General features: G+C 38.2%; 1 protein-coding gene across 1 annotated transcript; it reads right to left on the bottom strand.

Moving 5' to 3' along the window:
* Nucleotides 1-1337: 1337 nt before the first annotated feature.
* NBDY (negative regulator of P-body association) lies at nucleotides 1338-17734 on the bottom strand. Its single transcript, XM_061179232.1, has 3 exons — nucleotides 17494-17734; nucleotides 15633-15767; nucleotides 1338-1352 (listed from the first exon to the last, which is right to left on the bottom strand). The coding sequence occupies exon 1, from the start codon at nucleotides 17727-17729 to the stop codon at nucleotides 17523-17525; it is 207 nt and encodes a 68-aa protein (XP_061035215.1). The 5' UTR covers nucleotides 17730-17734; the 3' UTR covers nucleotides 1338-1352; nucleotides 15633-15767; nucleotides 17494-17522.
* Nucleotides 17735-18647: the final 913 nt, after the last annotated feature.

Below are 18647 nucleotides of genomic sequence, written 5' to 3'. Positions count from 1 at the left end.
GCGGGTGGGGGCTGGGAGGTGAGGCTCCAGCTTCAGAGGTCAGATCTCAGGGAGAGGACTGGGGTTGGCTGCGTGAACGCAGCCTGAAGGGAGCTAGTGTGCCACAGCTAGCCAGGAGGGAGTCCGGGAAAAAGTCTGGAACAGCCTATGAGGAAGGAGACCATTGTTTCGGGGTGCGTGAGGAGATGGGATTCAGAGCACTGCGTAAACAAGCTCCAGAGACAGGTGCGAGCTGTGGCTATCAGTGCAGACACCAGAGACGGGCATGAAATGCTAAGGCTGCTGCTGCAGCCACCAAGAAGCCTGTGTGCAAGCACAGGTCACTATCCACACCTCCCCTCCTGAGAGCCTGTGAAGTCCGCCACTGTCAGGGTCCCGTGATCCAGGGACAAATTCCCCAGGAGAACACACGGCATGCCTCAGGCTGTTGCAAGCTCAGGACCCCGCCTCTGCTGATGCAGGCTCATCCCACATTCCGTACCCCTCCCTCTCCACTGGCCTGAGTGAGCCAGAGCTCCCTAGTCAGCTGTTACTTTAACTCCGTCCTGTCTGAGTGAAGAAAAGACACCCTCAAGCAACCTACACACAGAGATGGGGTCAAATCCAAAGCTGAACCCAAGCAGCTGTGTGAACAAAGAAGAGAAAGGGAAATTTCTCCCAGCAGCTTCAGGAGCAGTGGATTAAATTGCCACAATCAACTTGATGTACCCTGCATCTCTGGAATTCCTGAATAGACAAAGAATCATCCCAAAATTGAGGCAGTGGACTTTGGGATCACCTGTAGACTTCGGGTTTGCTTTCTGCATCTAATTTGTTTCTCGTTTTATGTTTATCTTAGTTTAGTATTTAGAGTTTATTATCATTGATAGATTTGTTTATTGATTTGGTTGCTCTCTTGCTTTCTTTTCTTTTCTTTTTATATATATATATATATATTTTTTCCTTTTTCTCTTGTTGTGAGTGTGTATGTGTATGATTCTTGGTGTGATTTTGTCTGTATAGATTTGCTGTTACCATTTGTCCTAGGGTTCTGTCTGTCCATTTTTATTTTTATTTTTTTTTTAGTATAGTTTTCAGTGCTTGTTATCATTGGTGGATTTGTTTTTTGGTTTGGTTGCTCTCTACTTTCTTTTTTTTTCATAACTTTTAAATATTTTAAATTGTAATATTTAAAAAAATTATTTTAATAACTTTATTTTTTTCTTTCTTTCTTTCTTTTCTTCTCTCTTTTCTTCTGAGCTGTGTGGCTGACAGGGTCTTGGTGCTCCATCTGAGTGACAGGCCTGTGCCTCTGAAGGTGGGAGAGCCGAGTTCAGGACACTGGTCCACCAGACACCTCCAGGCTCCACGTACTATCAAACAGCAAAAGATCTCCCAGAGATCTCCATCTCAATGCTAAGACCCAGCTCCACTCAACGACCAGCAAGCTACAGTGCTGGACACCCTATGCCAAACAACTAGCAAGACAGGAATACAACACCACCCATGAGCAGAGAGGCTGCCTAAAATCATAATAATGTCACAGACACGCCAAAACACACCACAAGACATGGTCCTGCCCACCAGAAAGAGAAGATCCAGCCTCGGCCACCAGAACACAGGAACCAGTCCCCTCCACCAGGAAGCCTACACAACCTAATGAACCAACCTTAGTCATTGGGGGACACCAAAAACAACGGGAACTACGAACATGCAGCTTGTGAAAAGGAGACCCAAAAAACAGTAAGTTAAGTAAGATGAGAAGACAGAGAAACACACAGCAGATGAAGGAGGAAGGTAAAAACCCACCAGACCAAACATATGAGGAAATAGGCAGCCTACCTGAAAAAGAATTCAGAGTAATGATAGTAAAGATGATCCAGAATCTCAGAAATAGAATGGAGAAAATACAAGAAATGTTTCACAAAGACCTAGAAGAAATAAAGAGCAAACAAACAATGATGAACAAAACAATAAATGAAATTAAAAATTCTCTAGAAGGAATCAATAGCAGAATAACTGAGGCAGAAGAATGGCTAAGTGACCTGGAAGATAATATAGTGGAAAAACTACCACAGAGCAGAATAAAGAAAAAAGAATGAAAAGAATTGAGTCTCAGAGACTCTGGTACAACATTAAACGCACCAACATTCGAATTATAGGGGTCTATGAAGAAGAAGAAAGAAAGGGTCTGAGAAAATATTTGAAGAGATTATAGTTGAAAACTTCCTTAATATGGGAAAGGAAATGGTCAATCAAGTACAGGAAGCACAGAGAGTCCCATATAGGATAAATCCAAGGAGAAACACACCTAGACACAAATTAATCAAACTATCAAAAATTAAATACAAAGAAAAAGTATTAAAAGCAGCAAGGGAAAAACAACAAATAACATACAACGGAATCCCCAGAAGGTTAACAGCTGATCTTTCAGCAGAAGCTCTGCAAGACACAAGGGAGTGGCAGGACATATTTAAAGTGATGAAAGGGAAAAACCTACAACCAAGATTACAGTAAACAGCAAGGATCTCATTCAGATTTGATGGAGAAATTAAAAGCTTTACAGACAAGCAAAAGCTAAGAGAATTCATCACCACCAAACCAGCTTTACAACAAATGCTAAAGGAACTTCTCTAGGCAGGAAACACAACATAAGGAAAAGACCTACAATAATAAACCCAAAACAATTAAGAAAATGTTAATAGGAACATACATATTGATAACTACCATAAATGCAAATGGATTAAATGCTCCTACCAAAAGACATAGACAGGCTGAATGGATACAAAAACAAGACCCATATATATGTTGTCCACAAGAGACCCACTTCAGATGTAAGGACACATACAGACTGAAAGTGAGGGTATGGAAAAAGATATTCCATGCAAATGGAAATCAAAACAAAGCTGGAGTAGCTATTCTCATATCAGACAAAATAGACTTTAAAATATAGACGATTACAAGAAACAAAGAAGGACACTACATAATGATCAAGAGATCAATCCAAGAAGAAGATATAACAATTGTAAATACTTATGCACCCAACATAGTAGCACATCAATATATGAGGCAAATGCTAACAACCTTAAAAGGGGAAATCGACAGTAACACAATTACAGTAGGGGACTTTAACACGCCACTTTCACCAATGGACAGATCATCCAAAATGAAAGTAAATAAGGAAACACAAGCTTTAAATGATACATTAAACAAGATGGCCTTAATTGATATTTATAGGACATTCTATCCAAAAACAACAGAATACACTTTCTGGTCAAGTGTTCATTGAATATTCTCCAGGATACATCATATCTAGGGTAACAAATCAAGCCTTGGTAAATTTAAGAAAATTGAAATCATATTAACTATCTTCTCTGACCACAACGCTATGAGACGAGATATCAATTACAGGAAAAAATCTGTAAAACTTAAAAACACATAGAGGCTAAACAATACACTACTAAATAACCAAGAGATCACTGAAGAAATCAAAGAGGAAGTCAAAAAATACCGAGAAAAAAATGACCATGAAAACACAATGACTCAAAACCTTTGGAATGGAGGAGGAGGAGAAGATGGCGGAAGAGTAAGATGCGGAGATCACCTTACTCCCCACAGATACATCAGAAATACATCTACACGTGGAACTGCTCCTACAGAACACCCACTGAACACTGGCAGAAGACCTCAGACTTCCCAAAAGGCAAGAAACTCCTCACGTACCTGAGCAGGGCAAAAGAAAAAAGAAAAAACAGAGACAAAAGAATAGGGACAGGACCCGCACCAGTGGGAGGGAGCTGTGAAGGAGGAAAGGTTTCCACACACTAGGAAGCCCCTTTGCAGGCGGAGACTGCGGGTGGCAGAGGGGGCAAGCTTCAGAGCCACAGAGGAGAGCGCAGCAACAGGGGTGCAGAGGGCAAAGCAGAGAGATTCCCGCATAGAGGAGTGGTGCCGACCAGCACTCACCAGCCCGAGAGGCTTGTCTGCTCAGCCGCCGGGGCGGGCGGGGGCTGGGAGCTGAGGCTCGGGCTTCGGTCGGATCACAGGGAGAGGACTGGGGTTGGTGGCGTGAACACAGCCTGAAGGGGTTAGTGCACCACAGCTAGCCGGGAGGGAGTCTGGGAAAAGGTCTGGACCTGCCCAAGAGGCAAGAGACTTTGTCTTGCCTCTTTGTTTCCTGGTGCGCGAGTAGAGGGGATTCAGAGCGCCGCTTAAACGAGCTCCAGAGACGGGCGCGAGCCGCGGCTATCAGAGTGGACCCCAGAGACGGGCATGAGATGCTAAGGCTGCTCCTGCCACCACCAAGAAGCCTGTGTGTGAGCACAGGTCACTATCCACACCTCCCCTCCCGGGAGCCTGTGCAGCCCACCACCGCCAGGGTCCCGTGATCCAGGGACAATTTCCCTGGGATAACACATGGTGCGCATCAGGCTGCTGCAACGTCATGGTGGCCTCTGCCGCCACAGGCTCACCCCGCATCCGTACCCCTCCCTGCCCCCGGCCTGAGTGAACCAGAGCCCCTGAAGCAGCTGCACCTTTAACCCCGTCCAGTCTGAGTGAAGAACAGATGCCCTCAGGCGACCTACATGCAGAGGCGGGGCCAAATCCAAAGCTGAACCCCGGGAGCGGTGCGAACAAAGAAGAGAAAGGGAAATTTCTCCCAGCAGCTTCAGAAGCAGCGGATTAAAGCTCACCATTCAACTTGATGTACCTGCACCTGTGGAATACCTGAATAGACAACAAATCATCCCAAATTAAGGAGGTGGACTTTGGGAGCAAGATATATTATTTTTTCCCCTTTTCCTCTTTTTGTGAGTGTGTATGTGTATGCTTCTGTATAACATTTTCTCTGTATAGATTTGTTTTCACCATTTGTCCCAGGGTTCTGTCTGTCCGTTATTTTTGTTTGTTTCTTTTTGCTTTTTTTACTTAAAAATTTTTTTTTCTTAATAACTATTTTTTATTTGAATAACTTTATCTTATTTTGTCTTACTTTATTTTATTTTATTTTATTTTATCCTCTTTCTTTCTTTCTATTTTTTCTCCCTCTTATTCTGAGCCGTGTGGATAAAAGGCTCTTGGTGCTCCAGCCAGGCATCAGGGATGTGCCTCTGAGGTGAGAGAGCCAACTTCAGGACACTGGTCCACAAGAGACCTCCCAGCTCCACGTAATACAAATGGCAAAAATCTCCCAGAGATCTCCATCTCAACACCAAGACCCAGCTTCACTCAACGACCAGCAAGCTACAGTGCTGGACACCCTATGCCAAACAACTAGCAAGACAGGAACACAGACCCATCCATTAGCAGAGAGGCCGCCTAAAATCATAATAAGGCCACAGACACCCCAAAACACACCAGCAGACGCTGACGTGTCCACCAGAAAGACAAGATCCAGCCTCATCCACCAGAACACAGGCACTAGTCCCCTCCACCAGGAAGCCTACACAACCCACTCAACCAAACTTAGCCACTGGGGACAGATACCAAAAACAACGGGAACTACGAACCTGCAGCCTGCGAAAAGGAGACCCCCAAACACAGTAAAATAAGAAAAATGAGAAGACAGAAAAACACACAGCAGATGAAGGAGCAAGGTAAAAACACACCAGACCTAACAAATGAAGAGGAAATAGGCAGTCTACCTGAAAAAGAATTCAGAATAATGATAGTAAAGATGATCCAAAATCTTGGAAATAGAATAGACAAAATGCAAGAAACATTTAACAAGGACGTAGAAGAACTAAAGAGGAACCAAGAAACGATGAACAACACAATAAATGAAATTAAAAATACTCTAGAAGGGATCAATAGCAGAATAACTGAGGCAGAAGAACGGATAAGTGACCTGGAAGATAAAATAGTGGAAATAACTACTGCAGAGCAGAATAAAGAAAAAAGAATGAAAAGAACTGAGGACAGTCTCAGAGAGGTCTGGGACAACATTAAATGCACCAACATTCGAATTATAGGGGTCCCAGAAGAAGAAGAGAAAAAGAAAGGGACTGAGAAAATATTTGAAGAGATTACAGTTGAAAACTTCCCTAATATGGGAAAGGAAATAGTTAATCAAGTCCTGGAAGCACAGAGAGTCCCATACAGGATAAATCCAAGGAGAAACATGCCAAGACACATATTAAACAAACTATCAAAAATTAAATATAAAGACAACATATTAAAAGCAGCAAGGGAAAAACAACAAATAACACACAAGGGAATCCCCATAAGGTTAACAGCTGATCTTTCAGCAGAAACTCTGCAAGCCAGAAGGGAGTGGCAGGAAATATTTAAAGTGATGAACGAGAAAAACCTACAACCAATATCACTCTACCCAGCAAGAATCTCACTCAGATTTGATGGAGAAATTAAAATCTTTAAAGACAAGCAAAAGCTGAGAGAGTTCAGCACCACCAAACCAGCTTTACAACAAATGCTAAAGGAACTTCTCTAGGCAAGAAACACAAGAGAAGGAAAACACCTACAATAACAAACCCAAAACATTTAAGAAAATGGGAATAGGAACATACATATCGATAATTACCTTAAATGTAAATGGATTAAATGCTCTCACCAAAAGACACAGACTGGCTGAATGGATACAAAAAAAAGACCCATATATATGCTGTCTACACGAGACCCACTTCAGACCTAGGGACACATACAGACTGTAAGTGAGGGGATGGAAAAAGATATTCCATGCAAATGGAAATCAAAAGAAAGCTGGAGTAGCAATTCTCATATCAGACAAAATAGACTTTAAAATAAAGACTATTACAAGAGACAAAGAAGGACACTATATAATGTTCAAGGAATTGATCCAACAAGAAGATATAACAATTGTAAATATTTATGCACCCAACATAGGAGCACCTCAATACATAAGGCAAATACTAACAGCCATAAAATGGGAAATCGACAGTAACACAATCATAGTAGGGGACTTTAACACCCCACTTTCACCAATGGATAGATCATCCAAAATGAAAATAAATAAGGATACACAAGCTTTAAATGATACATTAAACAAGATGGACTTAATTGATATTTATAGGACATTCCACCCAAAAACAACAGAATACACATTTTTCTCAAGTGCTCATGGAACATTCTGCAGGATAGTTCGTATCTTGGGTCACAAATCAAGCCTTGGTAAATTTAAGAAAATTGAAATCGTATCAAGTATCTTTTCCGACCACAACGCTATGAGACTAGATATCAATTACAGGAAAAAAATCTTTAAAAAATACAAACACATGGAGGCTACACAATACACTACTTAATAACGAAGTGATCACTGAAGAATTCAAAGGGGAAATAAAAAAATACCTAGAAACAAATGACAATGGATACAGGACCACCCAAAACCTATGGGATGCAGCAAAAGCAGTTCTAAGAGGGAAGATTATAGCAATACAATCCTACCTCAGCAAACAAGAAACATCTCAAATAAACAACCTAACCTTACACCTAAAGCAATTAGAGAAAGAAGAACAAAAAAACCCCAAAGTTGGCAGTAGGAAAGAAATCATGAAGATCAGATCAGAAATAAATTGAAATAAAATGAAGTAAACAATAGCAAAGATCAATGAAATAAAAGGTGGTTCATTGAGAAGATAAACAAAATTGATAAACCATTAGCCAGACTCATGAAGAAAAAAAGGGAGAAGGCGCAAATCAATAGAATTAGAAATGAAAAAGTAGAAGTAACACCTGACACTGAAGAAACACAAAGGATCATGAGAGATTACTACAAGCAACTATATGCCAATAAATTGGACAACCTGGAAGAAATGGACAAATTCTTAGAAAAGCACAACCTTCCAGGACTGAATCAGGAAGAAATAGAAAATATAAACAGAGCAATTCAAGCACTGAAATTGAGACTTTAATTCAAAATCTTCCAACAAACAAAAGCTGAGGACCAGATGGCTTCACAGGTGAATTCTATCAAACATTTAGAAAAGAGCTACCACCCATCCTTCTCAAACTCTTCTAAAATATAGCAGACGGAAGAACACTCCCAAACTAATTCTATGATGTCATACCACCCTGATACCCAAACCAGACAAAGATGTCACAGAGAAAGAAAACTACAGGCCAATATCACTGATGAACATGGATGCAAAAATCCTCAAAAGAATACTAGCAAACAGAATCCAAAAACACATTAAAAGGATCATGCACCATGATCAACTGGGGTTTATCCCAGGAATGCCAGGGTTCTTCAATATATGCAAATCAATCAATGTGATAAACCATACTAACAAACTGAAGGAGAAAATCCATATGATCATCTCAATAGATGCAGAAAAAGCTTTCGACAAAATTCAACACCCATTTATGATAAGAACCCTTCAGAAAGTAGGTATAGAGGGAGCTTGCTTCAACATAATAAAGGCCATATATGACAAACCCACAGCCAACATCATTCTCAATGGTGAAAAACTGAAACCATTTCCTGTAAGATCAGGACCAAGACAAGGTTTTCCATTCTCACCACTATTATTCAACATAGTTTTGGAAGTTTTAGCCACAGCAATCACAGACAAAAAAGAAATAAAAGGAATCCAAATCAGAAGAGAAGAAGTAAAGCTGTCACTGTTTGCAGGTGACACGATACTGCACATAGAGAATCCTAAAGATGTTACCAGAAAACTACTAGAGCTAATCAGTGAATTTGGTCAAGTAATTAATGCCCAGAAATCTCTTGCATTCCTATACACTAATGATGAAAAATCTGAAAGAGAAATTAAGGAAACACTCCCATTTACCATTGCAACAAAAAGTATAAAATACCTAGGACTAAACCTACTTAGGGAGGCAAAAGACCTGTACTCTGAAAACTGTTAAGACACTGATGAAAGAAATTGAAGACATAAAAATATGGAAAGATATACCATGTCCTTGGATTGGAAAAATCAATATTGTTAAAATGACCATACTACTCAAGGCAATCTACAGATTCATTGCATTCCCTGTCAAAGTACCAGTGGCATTTTCCACAGAACTAGAACAAAATAATCATAAAATTTGTATGGAAACACAAAAGACCCCTAATAACCAAAACAATCTCCAGAAAAAAGAACAGAGGTGGAGGAATCATGCTCCCTGACTTCAGACTATACTACAAAGCTACACTAATCCAAATCGTATGGTAATAGAACAAAAACAGGCATGTAGATGAATGCAACACGATAGAAAGCCCAGAAATAAACCTACACACTCACAGTCAATTAATCAACGACAAAGGAGGCAAGAATACACAGTGGAGAAAAGACAGTCTCTTCAATAAGTGGTGCTAGGAAATCTGGACAGCTACATGTAAAAGAATGAAATTACAACATTCTCTAACACCATATACAAAAACAAACTCAAAATGGATTAAAAACCTAAATGTAAGATTGGATACTATAAAACTCCTAGAGGAAAACACAAGCAGAATACTCTTTGACATAAATCACAGCAATATTTTTTTGGATCTGTCTCCTAAAGTAAAGGAAATAAAAGCAAAATAAACAAATGGGACCTAATCACGTTTAAAAGCTTTTGAAGAGCCAAGGAAACATCGACAAAATGAAAAGACAGCTTAGTGAATGGGAGAAAATATTTGCAAATGGTATGACCTATGAGGGATTAACAACCAACATATATAAACAGCTCATACAGTTGAACATCATAAAAACAACCCAACTAAAAAATGGGCAGAAGAACTGAATAAACATTTATCCAAAGAGGAAATGCAGGTGGCCAACAAGCACATGAAAACATGCTCAAAATCACTAATCATCAGGGAAATGCAAATCAAAACCACAAGATATCACTTCACACCTATCAGAACGGCTATCATTGAAAAGAGCACAAATAAAAAATGTTGGCGAGCATGTGGAAAAAAGGGACCATTTTATACTCGTGTTGGGAATATAAATTGGTGCAGCCACTGTGGAAAACAGTATGGAGGTTTCTCAAAAAACTAAAAATAGATCTACCATATGACCCAGCAATTACACTCTTGGGTATATATCCAGCAAAAACAAAAACAGTCATTCAAAAAGATACATGCAACTCCAATGTTCCTAGCAGCATTATAATTGCCAAGATATGGAAGCAACGTAAGTGTCCATAAACAGATGAATGGATAAAATTGGGTATACACACACACACACACACACACACACACACAATGGAATACGACTCAGCCATAAAAAAGAATGAAATTCTGCAATTTGCAGCAACATGGATGGACCTAGAGGGTATTATGCTTAGTGAAATAAGTCAGACAGAGAAAGACAAATACTGTATGATATCACTTATATGTGGAATCTAAAAAATACAACAAACTAGTGAATATAACAAAAAAGGAGCAGACTCACAGATACAGAGAACAAACTAGTGGTTACCAGTGGGGAGAAGGGGGAGGGGCAGTATAGGGGTGGAGGAGCGGGAGGTACGAACCATTGGGTATAAGATAGGCTCAAAGATGTGTTGTACAACATGGGGAATATAGCCAATATTTTGTAATAACTGTAAATGGAAAGTAACATTTACAATTGTATGAAAAATTTTTAAAAAAGTAAAAAAAAAATCCATGTACCCATGTCTTGGTTTCCAAATACTGTCTCCCACTAAATGATACCAGAGATCCATAGAGAAATGATCAATGAGTCAGGAAATACCAGAAAAACGTGAAAGTAAAAAAGTAAGGAAAAAAAAAAAAGTAAGGAAAGGTTGAAGTCAAAGTATATATCAAAGAATGATGGGAATATGTCAAATAAACAGAGAATCTAGGTTGAATGGGCTGCCACTGGGACAATTTGAGCATTAAAATAAATTATGATAGCAATAGCGTATTCATGAAATAAAGTAAAAAAATCTGTGTGCCAAACTAAGATAAATAAATAAATAGATGGAGGGGGACAAAAAGCTCTTCCTTGAAGTAGAATACAAACTAATGTAGTAAAAATTATGATGTTTGAAAATGACCATTTTGCAGCCTTCATAGTAATAACTGATTTGGTCAAGAATTATCAATGGATATTAAGGCCAGTGGATTTTAGTTTGATGAAGAATAGGATATCTACACAGTTTCAAAGTATCCCCAGGAAAATTATTAACTACAAAGAGGAAAATGGAACTTTAGAGTGGATTAATCTAGCAAACATCATCTGAACCAAGTAATCAAGGTTAACATTTCTTCTAAGGGGTCAAATCAACATTATGTGCCACTGATATGCTGCCCTAAGAACAATATATTACTTCTCTGACATTCCTGCCAAAATGCATAATCTATACATAATAATGAGGAACTGGCATGCAAATTTAAACTTAGGAACAATCTACAAAATAATTGTTCTGTAGTCTTTTAAATTGTCAATGTCATGAGAGACAAAGAAAGGTTGAACTGTTCCAGGTTAATAAAAAAAAAACAACTGAAGAGACATGAGAACTAAATGCAATGCATCATCTTGGATTGAAACTTTGATCAGGAAAAGAAAATAGCTATAAAAGACATTATTGGGATAAATAGGTCAAATTGGAATATGGCCTAGATAATAATATTGGAACACCAATTTCATATACTACAAAGCTATAGTAATCAAAAGAGTATGGTGCTGGCATAAAAACAGACATGCAGACTTTGGAACAGAATCAGGAGCCCAGGATAAAATGCTGCATATACAGTCCACTAATATTTGACAAGGGATCCGAGAGTACTTAATGGAGAAAAGATAGTCTACTTTGTAAATAATGCTGAGGAAACTGAATATTCACATGACAAAGAATAAAACTGGAGCCCAATCTTATACCACTCGCAAAAATTAATTCAAAATAGATTAAAGACTTAAAGGTAAGGATCTGAAACCATAAAATTCCTAGAAGAAAACAGGGAAAAAAGCTTCTTGATATTTGTCTTTGCAATGATTTTATGGATATGACACACCCAAAGCATAAGCAACAAAAGCAAAAAATAAACAAATGGGACTATACCAAACTAAAAAGCTTCTGCACAGCAAAAGAAATGATTGACAAAATGAAAAAGCAAACTATGGAATGGGAGAAAATATTTTTAAAACACATATCTGATAAGAAATTAATATCCAGAATATATAAGGAACACATACAACTCAATACAAAAAAACAAGTAATCTAATTCAAAAAGGTGCAAAAGACCTAAATAGACATTTTTCCAAAGAAGACATATCTGGCTAACAGGCACATGAAAAGGTACTCAACATCACTAATCATCAGGGAAATACAAATCAAAACCACAATGAAATATCTCACACTTTTTAGAATGGCTATTAATGAAAGCAGGAGATAACAAATGCTGGTGATGATATAGAGAAAAGTGAACCCTTGCAGATCCCTTGATGGGAATGTGAACTGAAATATCTACTATGGAAAGCAGTATGGAGGTTCCTCAAAGAATTAAAAATAGAGCTACCATATGATCCAGCAATTCCACTCCTGGGTATATCTGAAGGAAATGAAATCATGATCTCGAGATATCTGCAACCCCTATGTTTACTGCATCATTATTTACAATAACCAAGATGTGGAAACAAACTAAGTGTCCACTGACAGATGAATGGACAAAGAAAAAAAATATATATATACACAATGGAACATTATTCAGCTATAAAAAAAAAAGGAAATCTTGTCATTTCTGGAATAGTGGATAAACCTTGAGGGCATCAGGCTAAGGGAAATAAGTCAGACAGAAAAAGATAAATACTGTATGCTCTCACTTATGCATGGAATCTAAAAAAACTCAACTCATAGAAACAGAGAGTATATTGGTGGTTTCCAGGGGTTGTAGGGTAGGGGAAATGGGTGAAGGTGGTCAAAGCGTATAAACTTTCAGTTGTAACATGAATAAGTTCTGGGGATCTAATATAAAGCATGATGTATATTATACTTTAATCAATACTATAGTTATAGTATATATAGTTATAGAACTATAGTTATAGTATAGTTAATACTATAGTATAATGACTATAGTTAACAATTCTGTATTGTATACTTAAAAGTTGCTAGGAGAGATCTTAAAAGTTCTCACCACACACAAAAAAAATAATAACTATATGAGGTGATTGATGTGTTAACTAATCTTATCGTGGGTAATCATTTTGTAATACATACATGTAGCAAATCATCACACTGTACACTTTAAACTTACAATGTTATATGTCAAATATAACAGTATGGAGGTTCCTTAAAAAACTAAAAATAGAACTACTATATGAGCCAGCAATCCCGTTACTGGGCATATACCCTGAGAAAACCATAATTCAAAAGGACACATGTACCACAATGTTCATTGCAGCGCTATTTAGAATAGCCATGATATGGAAACAAATGTCCAATGACAGATGAATGGATAAAGAAGATGTGGTACATATATACAATGGAATATTACTCAGCCATAAAAAGGAATGAAATTGGGTCATTTGTGGAGATGTGGATGGACCTAGAGTCTGTAATATAGAGTGAAGTAAGCCAGAAAGAAAAAAGAAATATCGTATATTAACGCATATATGTGGAACCTAGAAATATGGTACAGATTAACCTATTTGCAGGGCAGGAATAGAGACGAAGACGTAGAGAAAGGACATGTGGATGGGGGGGTGGGGAAGGAGAGGATGGAACGAATTGGGAGATTAGGTTTGACATAAATACACTACCATGTGTAAAATAGCTAGTGGAAACCTGCTGTATAGCACAGGGAGCTCAGCTCAGTGCTCTGTGATGACCTAGATGGGGTGAGGGGTGGGAGGGAGGTTCAAGAGGGAGGGGATATTGGTATACATATAGCTGATTCACTTCATTGTACAGCAGAAGCTAACACAACATTGTAAAGCAATTATACTCCAATAAAAAAAAATAAATAAAGCTGGGAAGAAAGGAACTATAATAGAGCTTACATTGTCCATTTGAAATACATGTTCTCCCAAACTCATCTCTTTTTCAGTGCGTATGAGTGGATAATCTTGACAATAAAGGTTTATGGAGCAAAAAATTGGAACAATGTCCAATTTCTATTTTGACACATGTACTGAGGTTATGTAAGAGAAAGGCATTATTCTGAGGAAATATACACTGAAGTATTTACAGGTAAAGGAGCATGATGTCTGCAAGTTACTCTCAAATAGTTCAAAGAGAGAGAAGGAGAGAGGGAGGGGGGAGGTTTAAGACAGGGAAGGGAGAGGGGAAGGGAGAGTGAGAGGGAGAAACAGATAGAGAATTATAAAGCAAACATGGCAAAATGGTAATTGGTGAACCTGGGTAAAGGGTGTATGGGAGTTCTTTGTAATATTCTCAGAATTTTTCTTTAAGTGTAGAATTAGATCAAAATAAAAAGTTTAAAAACACAAGTATAAATATCATCAATAACTCCATCACTGAATAGCGTAATCACAGTTTCCCTATGTATTTAATGAAAGAAAAAGTTTTATATTGCTGAAATCTATTGGGATGAGGAGCCAGTGTATAATTTTGCTTTTTGCTACCAGAAGAATAATAAAGATGAAGTTTAACTGTAACTGGATTAATGATTTCACAATATGATTTCTAAAAAAGAGATCCATATGTATGTAAATTTAAAAAAAACAAATAACTCATGAGTCAAAAAAGAAATCATAAGAGCAATTAGATAATAATAATTGAATAATAATAAAAATACTACACATAAAAACCTGTGAAATTCTTCTAAAGTGGTATGTAGTGGAAAACTTCATTATAAATTCTTATTTTAGGAAAGAAGATTTAAAATTACTGAGCTAATGGTCCAAATAAATAAATTAGAAAAAGAGCAAACAAAAAGAAAGTAAAGAAAAAAATAAAGATAAAAGGAAAAATTATAAAAATAGGGGACAAAATATTCAATGGTGAGGCCTGATGAAACCAAAAGCAGGAAATACATTAGAAAACTGAATATTGTAATTTATCACACAGTCACACTGTCATATTAATGGAGGAAAAAACCCCATATGATCATGGCAGTAGATACAAAGTATTTGGAGAAAAAACTCCATACTCATTCAGAATAAAAGCTCTCAGCAAACTAAGAATACAAGGGAATTTCTTTAACCTGAAAAAGAAAATCTACTAAAAATGGTGAAACACGTATAGAATTTCCTTGTAAATTCAGGAGCAAGACAAGGAAATCCTCTGTCACTGCCACTATTTCTCATTGTACCGAAGATCCTAGCTAGCCCAGTAAGACAAATTAAAAAATAAATATTGGAAAGGAAGAAACTGCCATTATTCACAATATAATAAGTTAACAGATAATCCAGAGAACTTACAAATTATTAGAACAGATATAAATCAGAAAGGTTACAGTGTATAAAATCAGTATGTAAAAATATCAATCACATTCCCATTTACGGGCAATAATCTGAAAATGTGGTTTAAAACATACATTTCACAGTAACAGCAGGAACTATAAGGTAATTAGGAATGAATATAGCAAAACAGCTTATAGATAACATTATTATTATATGGTATATATGCTTTCATATAATGCAGAAAATGGTTTCAATTTATCATTTGGTGCTAGCTTTTTGTTTTTTGTTTGGCTAGTTATATTTAATGTGTCATAATCAACTCTTATTCCTCCTCCTTCCTTAAAAAGTTTTTGGTAAAGAGATTACCTTAAAAATCACAACTTCCTGAAGCAGGAGATCAGAAAAGCAGGGTAGCATTGTTAATAATCTTCATTGTCTTCACTGAATAACTATTTTATGGATGCACCAAGGAAATGGAGTCATACTGCAATCCCTCAAAGACTGAAAAATAATAAAATAACGTTAAATCATTTCTTCTGTTACTGTTCATCTCTTTCCCCTGGGCTCCTCAAGTCCTTATGCTTTACCATACCCTCATAGCAGTTATATATTCATGAAAAACAGTTACATAGACTGTATTAGGAGGGATCTATTGCATAGCAATTATGAGCAGAGACTCTAGGAAGCTTTGTAGAACAGTGTCTGGCACATAAAGATGTTCAGTAAATATTTGCTGAATATTTATTATTATAATTTTCAATGATTTGAGACACTGGAGGAAATTATGTAGCTCTTGCACTTTTTGCCCTGTACAACCTTCTTTGTTTTCTGTTTGAGCATTGCTATCCCTATGGTGCCTACCAGCCCCAACTCTACCCCTTTGAACAAAGAGGTAAAGTTGAGGGAAATCAGGCAGTAAGGAATGACTGGGTGATGCTTTCAAGCACAATAGAGCTCATTCTTTTTCTATGCACTACCACCAAGCACCAAGTCCAGAACTCCCTTAGTTGCCACTGTTATCCCATCATTCATTGACCTATTTATTCAAATATCTGTTTCACTCCTATGTGCTTTGGTTATCCATCCCCTACAGCTCCCAGCATAATGCCTAGTCCATTGCAAGGGCTCCTTAAAGGTTTGTTGCATGAATGAAGAAAGGATGCCCTGTCTCCTTTGGATTACAAGAATCTGTGAGGTTTGGGTCAGAGTTTATTTTTTGCATTCTATAAGCTCATCTAAATAGAAGATCGTTTTTCTGATAGTAAAAACTGGACTGCTAAAATACAATACTTCCTTGAAAATCTTCAGTGGTTTCCACTGTTTATGGATTAAACTGCATACTCCTCAGCATAACATTTAAGGCCCTGCAGCACTCTATCTCACCTCCTAGTTCTTCTCATACATTCAGAGTTATAGCCAAGTTTTCCTAGAACAAGCCTGCCTTGGGAAAGGTAAGCCAGAAAAGCATTCTCTCCCCCTCCACATGGCAGATGTCACTCACCCTTTAAGGCCCACCCAGAGTTACCCCTTCCTCTTTTATGGCTCAAGATTACTACCAGGCAGAATGATTTGGTCCATCTCGTCCCCCTCTCCCCTCCTCCCCCCACCCCTTGCTTCCTGAATACCTTGAACAAGCAAACATTATGGCACTTGGGTTTGACTTACCATATTGTAACTTTTTCTTTTTACTAATTAAATTCTCCTGCCATACACAGAGAAACACACACCTCTGAAGGCTCACCTTACAATACTCTGTTAGCACAGTGTTAGCCATAGGAATTAGGCCTTCAATATAATGTTATTGATCTTGAACCAATCGTTTTTTGAATGGAAAAGTTTCAAATATACACAAAAGTAGCAAGAACAGTTTAATGAATCCTCATGTAAACATCACTCAGCTTTAACAATTATCAACTCATGAACATTTTGTTTGTACCCCTCACCTGGGCCCTACTGAATTACTTTCAAGCATATCCAAAGATTAAGTCTACTTCTTAAAAATATAACCACGATTGTCATAGCTAATATATTAAAAATAATTACTTAATGTTATTAAATATCCATAAATTCACCCCCACATATTTTGTGAAAGAGCTATTTAATGCCTGCATGTTCTTTCTTCAATTTTGAAATCGTGGAGAGAATAGGGAAAGGGAGAAGGAGATCTGGGAAAATATATAATTAAGTTTCAGAGAGCCTGGATATCCCAAATGAGAAAGAATCTGACCTGGTTTGGGGTGAGAGAAGTATATTGTACTATTTCTCCGGAGAAGGTGGGTGCGACTTCAGGCCCGGTGATGCTGGAGGAGGTGTGGAAGGGAGAGGGGTACTACCTCCGTTGGGGGTTCCTTCTGGATAATCCCAACGTGGAGCTAGGAGGCAGCGCTTTTTTGGAGGCTTGATTTCCCGCGTGTTTCCAGGCTGGAGCGTGGATCTCCAGGAGGTACAAGGTTGGTCCCCCATAAGGATTATAGGACCCGGGTGTCAGCTCTCTCCGGTGGGCCCTGGCGAAGTCAAGAGACCGGAGATGGCGGCGGGTCCCCTCCAGGCACAGAGCTTCCTCCCGGTTTCGCTTTTTCCGTATTTCCTGTATCCTGAGACGTATATCCCTTCTCCGCCTCCGCCCTTGCTCCCTACCCCACCACATTTTAACGTTTCTACAAGGATGGGTCTTAAAAATACGGTGCTCATATTTAATATAATGTTTTCCCCATCCCGCCCCCCAGTGTAACTAAATCTGTGGACAGGCTTATACTATCTATGAAATTCTAAGTTACAAGAAATTCAGGTTTACTCCTAAGTGGTAAACTCTGCATAGATTGTGGAAAGGCGCTTGGTGTGGGGGCGGGGTGGGGGGCGGGGAGGAGAACAAAGAGGTGATTGAAGAGCTAACAGCTTTACGATCTAGTTGCAGAAGCACAACACAGAGCCATGAAACAATCTACGACCATTTAGAAAGCAATATACAAACGTCTTAGTTGACTAAAGTGCAGAATAGCACACCAGCCACCAGCACTGACCGTGGAAATTGAATGTAGAAAACAAATTCATCGTATGTCATAGAATCTAAGATCACTTTCTTCTTCATATTTTAACAAATTAGAAATCTCTGAAGGCTTATCTTTTAAAAAATATTTCAACATCTAGGAGATCTCTGACAATTGATGGTATGTCATACTTTCGTTGTCAATTTTTTATCTTTTCTAGAGTTAAGGAAAATAATGATTCATCCTCCTATGGCTGGTGTATTATATTCTGGGATATACGGTAAGTAACCGGAAGAGGGTGCACTGCGGCTTAGAACAAAAGGCTATTGGAACTTCTTAGACCTTCATCGTTCACATCCATCTCCCTTTGGCTATGGACACACTTTTCCAGCAC

Source organism: Eubalaena glacialis, chromosome X, assembly GCF_028564815.1.
Source record: "Eubalaena glacialis isolate mEubGla1 chromosome X, mEubGla1.1.hap2.+ XY, whole genome shotgun sequence".
NCBI classification, from domain to species: domain Eukaryota; kingdom Metazoa; phylum Chordata; class Mammalia; order Artiodactyla; family Balaenidae; genus Eubalaena; species Eubalaena glacialis.
Note: the sequence above shows the minus strand (reverse complement) of the source record. Positions and strands in the feature narration are given on the sequence as shown.

Excerpts from the sequence above, each read along its gene's own strand:
- NBDY (XM_061179232.1), bottom strand. The coding sequence starts at position 17,729 with ATGGGGGACCAACCTTGTACCTCCTGGAGATCCACGCTCCAGCCTGGA.